General features: G+C 43.6%; 1 protein-coding gene across 1 annotated transcript; it reads right to left on the bottom strand.

Moving 5' to 3' along the window:
- Positions 1 to 4,919: 4,919 nt before the first annotated feature.
- On the bottom strand, positions 4,920 to 6,335 carry LOC115589448 (zinc finger protein 862-like). The gene is made up of 5 exons (XM_030430289.1): positions 6,063 to 6,335; positions 5,771 to 5,983; positions 5,428 to 5,658; positions 5,179 to 5,331; positions 4,920 to 5,079 (listed from the first exon to the last, which is right to left on the bottom strand). The coding sequence occupies exons 1-5, from the start codon at positions 6,333 to 6,335 to the stop codon at positions 4,996 to 4,998; spliced, it is 954 nt and encodes a 317-aa protein (XP_030286149.1). The 3' UTR covers positions 4,920 to 4,995.
- Positions 6,336 to 6,672: the final 337 nt, after the last annotated feature.

Here is a 6,672-nt window from a genome sequence, read left to right as displayed (position 1 = left end):
TGGTGACAAAGTCACACAGATTGTCAAAGGACTCGTTGTTGTTCCGACCCACTCTTCGGTCCCACAGCTCGAGCTTCCTTATGGTGGCTTCTATCTTACTGTAGACATGAAACATGGTCGCTGTTTTTCCTTGGAGAGATAGATTGAGTCCGTTTAAATAGCTGAAAATGTCGGACAAATACGCCAACTTGCACAGCCACTTGAAGTGACAGAAACGATCAGACAGTTCAAACCGGGAGTCCACGAAAAATGTCCTGACTTCGTCTCGCAGCTCGAAAAGTCGAGTGAGCACCTTGCCGCGTGAAAGCCACCGGACTTCAGTGTGCAGGAGAAGCTGCCGGTGGTCGCTCCCCATCTCCGCGCACATTATGGCAAACAGGCGTGATTGCAGTGGCCGACTTTTGATAAAGTTGACTGTTCTCACAGCTTCCTCCAAAACAGTCTTAAAATCCGCAGGCATCGTCTTTGTGGCCAGCGCCTCTCTGTGGATGCTGCAGTGGACAGCTGTGACCAGCGGAGCCACGTCTTTGACCCTTTTAACAACTCCAGTCAGTCTCCCCACCATGGCCCGAGCTCCGTCAGTGCTCAGTCCCACACACTTTGCCCAGTCTATTTCACTTGAAACCATGAATTCATTCAGAGTGTCAAAAATGGTTTCCGCAGTAGCTTGTGAAGGTAACGGTTTGCAAAACAGAAAGTCCTCGTGTACTTCTCCATCATACTCATATCTGACATATGCCATTAAATTTGCCAAGCTTGCGATGTCCGTGGACTCATCAATCTGGAGAGCATAAAAACGGCTTGCTTGTACTCTGGTCACTAGCTGCTTAAGTACATCTTCAGCCATATTGTCAATACGGCGCTTGACTGTGTTGTCAGACAAAGAAATCACGTCAAGTTGTTTAGCTGCTTTCTCTCCAACCATCACTCCAACCATCTCTTTGGCAGCAGGTAAAATCAGCTCCTCCCCGATGGTGTGTGGCTTCCCGGTCTGGGCGATCAGCTTTGCCACTCGGTAGGAAACCTCCACCGCCTTGGCGTTTTCACTCCCAGTGACATAGGTGGATTCAATTGCCTTTCTACGGCTCTGATACTCTCTCAGCTTGTTTTCAAAAAATTCTCGAGGCTTTGAGGAATATTGTCCATGTTTTGCTTCTAGATGGCGACGGAGCTTACTTGGTTTCAGTGCCTCGTTTGCCAGCACCTCTGAGCACAACACACAGACAGGCAGCGGGCTGTCTTCTGGTCCGACACTCGAAAATCCAAGCGATAGGTACTCACTTGACTACTTTCGATGAGCCTTTCTTTTTGTTTTTTCATTTTGACCCTCTTCACTTGTTGAGATTGACTCATTAACAGCTTTTCTTTTGACTCCTGACAGCCACCGATCCATTGTTACTCTTTCCCGCCAGTGAAAACGATTAGAAAAAAAGTGTAAATAAATAAGAAAATGCAAACATTAGAGACTGCTTCTAACCCTTTTTCTAAAAGTGCCTGTATTTTAATTTAGAATAGTTTTCATATAAATTACACACACACACACAAAAAAAGAAAATATATGTTTTACCTATTTCGGCCATAAGCGGTCATAATGACCGCACATCATTTCGCGGGGTTTCATTGTTGCATTTTTCGCGCGGTTTGCTACTTTCATTGTCTCTCTTGTCTCTAACCGGAGCCCCCCCTCCGTGAAACAGCAAGCGGAGCTGTCCGAGGTGCTTAAGTGCTGAAATGATGCGACTCTGACTGTGTAGCAGGGAAAGCCGAGGAAGAATGTCTGCATCCTGAGCACCGTGCACACAGCTGTGGGCACCTTTAGTGGGGCGAAGACAGAACCAGAGTCTGTGATTTACACAACAACACCAAGTACGGCGAGGACCCGGACCAGATGTGAGGGCATACTCCGTCAGAGGCGGAGGAAGATGGCCGGTGGCGGTCTTCTATCATCCTCGACCTGGCTGGGATCAATGCCCGCATTTTATTCAAGGAGCACCAGCAGCAGGAGAGCCCGGAGGAAAGTCCTGCAGCAGCTGGCAGAGGAGCTGAGGGCAGAATACATGGAGGGGAAAGTGGCCGCGGCAGTCGGCACAGGGTGGGCAGCAGCGGAAGCAACCACCGCAGCAGCAGCAGACACGGAGGCAGTGCCGGTGTTCGAAAGAGCTGCAAACGGAACCAAACGTCGGACACTTGAAATGCCACAAGCCCGAGTGTGTTAACTGTGCGAGGAGAGCGAGGAGCGGTTATCTGCAGAGAGACTAACCAGTGATCGTAACGGCTCTTTTTTTATTTTTTAGATCAGCTCGTTTCCAGCTTTTTCGATTATTAGCCTATTATTTGTTCATTATATATTATTAAGTGTTAAAATAAAATGTTTTATAATCAAATAAGTTACTTTTAATTGTTCATTTTCTTGTTCTGAGTTTTCTCTATCAAAATCGTGTGTGAATATGCAATAATTACGGTTTACCATGCGCGATGATATGAATATTGATACATGTATAATTAAACTGGTTAAAATGTACATTTTGGTGTTATTTCGTTTTTAAAAAAAATATCATGACACAATGAATGCATTCATCACGTAGTTGGGTATATAGTATAGGTATAGTGATATAGTTTTTCACACACAAGTTAAGTAGGCCCTTATCTTGTTAAAAATGTTTTCCCTCATTAAAAATTCCAGAAACAAGAAATATGCAAATATTTGGCATCCCAAAAGCTTAAAACTCAACCATAAAGAGTAGGAACAATATGAAAAACACGTTATTGAGTGGAGGGGGGAAATCAATAGACTTGGCAGGTAGTGATGCGTCAGGTCTTCTTTGGTTCAGCACTGACAGAGGTGAGAAAGAGAGAGATGATCCTCCAAGAAGCATTTTGCTTATGCAGAGAACTAAATCTGTTTAAACTAGATATTCATGTGCCACAAAACAAGTGTGTGTGTGTGTGAGAGAGAGAGAGAGAGAGAGAGAGAGAGATCCGTTGTGTGATAGCGGAGCGAAGAGTCAGCAGCTGGATTTTGCACCCACGGTCGGTATGTCGGCAAACAAAGAAACAACAACCACCACGACCATTATTCATTGTTTTATTACATTCGTAGGAAGTTATTATAGAAAAGAACCCCATAAGGACGTACGTCATTGTGTCATCACACATTACTGATTTAATCTTATAATTTCTAAAACATTCAAATGATTTTATTATCATACTTCATTTTCAAAACCACATTCATTCCAATATTTTTTTTTAATTGGCTCTGGGGCACTTTGGCCATGGATGCCATCACATCTTAACAGTGTGTTTCTCCATGACGACTTCATGTTTAACGAGACACAGTACACAGTCTGCTTCTGGAGTCTAATTTCAAGTTATGCCAGAATTAATCTGAGGTAGTGAGATGTTGGAAGGAAAATATAAAATGATGGTCAGCATTTATGAGATAAAGTGGATCATGTTGATGCCATGGTTTGCAGGAATTCAGACTCAGATGCTATTTTTTAAATTTGTTCATATAAACGATATTGTTATGTTGTCACCAGTACTAGTTTTTACTCACTTACAAGTTAATGTCACACTGAAGGAACATCGTTGAACATTAGGTGGAATGCACCAGCAGCATGTTACGCTTGGTTAGTACAGTGTAGACCCAAAAGCAGACAATGAGGTAGCCAATACCTTTACTGATCTTGCTGTTAAAAAACATCATTATGACTTTTTATATAAAATTACACTATACTTTGTGATATACATGCTTACAAATAAGACCCTCTAGTTACCCTGGTCTTTTTTATCCATATTTCTTGCATGTGTCTTTTTACAGCTACTGTTGTAATGACAACTAGCGGTGCTGCAACTACAACTGCAAGTGCAGCAACTACAACTACTGGTGCAGCAACTACAAATACTGGTGCAGCAACTACAACTATCGGTGCAGCAACTACAACTACTGGTGCAGCAACTACAACTATCGGTGCAGCAAGTACAACTACTGGTCCTGCAACTACAACTACTGGTGCAGCAACTACAACTACTGGTCCTGCAACTACAACATTTATCTGGTTGTATATATTACATTATTGTTGCATACATGTTTGGATTTTTAACTTTTTGTAATACTTGTTTATATCGATGTTTATATTGATATTTATATTATATTATATTTATGAGGACAGTCATCCCCTGACCACATCCACAACTATCCCAACACCCCCAACAACAACAACAGCCCCAACCATCTCCCACACTTACAGGCTCCTCGACATGCATCTGAGCAATACACTGGACTGGTCAGACAACACTGAGGCATCTACAGGAAGGGACAAAGGAGGCTGTTCTTTCTGAGGAGGCTCAGGTCTTTCAATTTGTGCACTTGGCTGCTACGACTGCTACCAGTCTGTGGTAGCCAGTGTCATATTTTTTGAAGCAGTACGCTGGGGAGGTGTCATCGGGAGCTGGGGTGCCATCAAGCTAAAGAAACTGGTGAGGATAGCGAGCTCTGTGGTGGGGATGAAACTGGACAGGGTGGAGGCGGTGACAGAGAGGAGGTTGAGAGGAAAGCTACAAGCTATAATGGGCAACCCCTCTCACCCTCTCTACACCAAACTGAGGCAACTCAGGAGCACGTTCAACCACAGACTCATCCAACCACATGCCTCAAAGCACTTGGGGCGCTCTTTCATACCAGGGTTTCCCCTAGGATTTTTTGAAGCTGTGGTGGTGGGCTGCATGGGAGGTGGACTGCCGCTGCTGCGACGTGGTGCTGCTGCGATGTGGTGCCACTGCGTGGCTGCGGCAGCCATTTTTTAAAATGTATTAAGACAAATTAGAATTTTTATGAATAACTTATTTATTTAACAGTTTTTTTCCACAACCAGCATGAACATGAACAACATTGCAAGACTATACATTTACTGGCAAAGTTTGCAGCCTGGCTGAGAGTACTTTATTTTTCTTGTTTTTGGGAAAAAGAGTTCTAATGCTCTCTGATAAGGGAACTCAGCCAGGTGGCCCATTGATGGTGAGTAGGAGGCATGCTGTCAGATGGTCCCCCTGCAGTCTGTTCCTCAGGTCTGTCTTCACCTACACGCAAATGAAATAAAAAAAAAAAGTGAAATCAGGGAAATTAAGATAAAGCAATTCATCTCTCACTTACAGTGTACAGTTGACCAAATATCTTACTCTGTTCATTGCCGAGAAATCTCTCTCACAGCTCACACATGATATGGGCACTGTCAAGGCAATGGCTGACAGCTGGCTCAAGCATGGGTACAGCTGTCCCCATTCATCATTTTGGGATGCCATTTTTGACATCATGCTGACCTGGTCCATATTCTGAAACTTATTAAATGGATTTACATTGATTAGGATCACACTGCTTCAATCTCATCTGTCTTTATAGTTCCCTTCTTGATTAAATTCTCATTTTACCTTGAAGGCTCCAGTCATTAGATTCTTGTAGGCTGCCCATTGTTGCAGGAGTGTAGGATTGTCTGGCTTTTGCAGAAACTTGGCAGACAGGGTCAGAAGATGTTGCGTGTTGACAGCATCATCATCATTGGCTGCCTGGGGTCCTAGTGCATGAAATGCTGCAAGGATGTCCAGGTGTTGAAACCGTCTGTCTAAATTATCCAGCAGGCCATCCAGATAAGGCTCCATTACCTAAACATTATGACACAAAAAAGAAAATTAGTAACCTTTTTAATTGATAAAACGGAAAACGATTAAATTTCCTACTTGTAGTATTTAATTTAAACAGCCACCCAAAATGTACCTGAGTCCTGAAGCGAGACCAGTGCCCCTCCCTTGTCTCGTCCACTTCTTGGCCTCTGCCTCTCCTGTGCCTCTCCTCTTCGTGGGTGATGTGAAATGCACCCAGTCCAGCAGGGTCATCTAGGTCCTCATAAAGCCGGGCAAGGAAAGAGCCTATTGACTGATGATCTGCTGCCTCTTTAATTGTCCTCAAGCATGCCTTTGTTACTGGGACCTAACAATGGCAGTCACACAATACTTTTTGTTTCAAACAATAAATAAAAATAATGAAAAGTCTTGTGATTATAATCTACCTGCTCTTTGATGGCCAGAAAGTTTACATTTTCCCTCTGAAAAACCTTTGAGAGGCGAGCCAGAATTGGCAGCATGTCTGCCTGCAGGTAGACTGCTGCAACAAATCTGTAGGTGCAGCAATAAGCATAAAGACCCTTGGCCACAGGGCACTTGTTGACCTCAGTCTCTTCAGCAAAGGCTGCCAAGACAGCAGGCAGGTTTCTCTGCAGTGTGGTGACTGCCAGGTGTTGAGACAGCCAGGGGGTGTCTTTTACTTCCTGATTAAATAACATGAGATAAAAGACAATGAAATTGCATCTGTAGAGCACAATAACAGCCACATTTTTTCTTTTTAAAGATTTTTTGTGGCATAGACACCTTTATTAGCAGTAGACAGAGAGGAAACATGGGAGACAGCAAATGACCTCCGGCCGGAATCGAACTGGGGTCAGCTGTGTTTATGGCATGTGCTCTAACCACTCTACCACCTGCGAGCCATAACAGCCACATTTTATGTCACAAAATAGAATATTTGTATGTTTTTTTTCTGTGATTTCACCATCACTTTCAAGGCCTCCAATCCTAGGGAGAGTGCTGCACATTTTTACACAGCTGTTCTGTTGGCACTGT

Source organism: Sparus aurata, chromosome 10, assembly GCF_900880675.1.
Source record: "Sparus aurata chromosome 10, fSpaAur1.1, whole genome shotgun sequence".
Taxonomy (NCBI): Eukaryota; Metazoa; Chordata; class Actinopteri; order Spariformes; family Sparidae; genus Sparus; species Sparus aurata.
This window is presented reverse-complemented; position numbering and strand designations above follow the sequence as displayed.

What these genes read in the sequence shown, in the direction of transcription:
- LOC115589448 (XM_030430289.1), bottom strand. Translation starts at nt 6,335, where the DNA reads ATGTTATTTAATCAGGAAGTAAAAGACACCCCCTGGCTGTCTCAACAC. An exon ending in TTCTGGCCATCAAAGAGCAG is followed by an intron (nt 5,984 to 6,062) that starts GTAGATTATAAT and finishes TGCCATTGTTAG; the next exon opens with GTCCCAGTAACAAAGGCATG. An exon ending in GGTCTCGCTTCAGGACTCAG is followed by an intron (nt 5,659 to 5,770) that starts GTACATTTTGGG and finishes CATAATGTTTAG; the next exon opens with GTAATGGAGCCTTATCTGGA.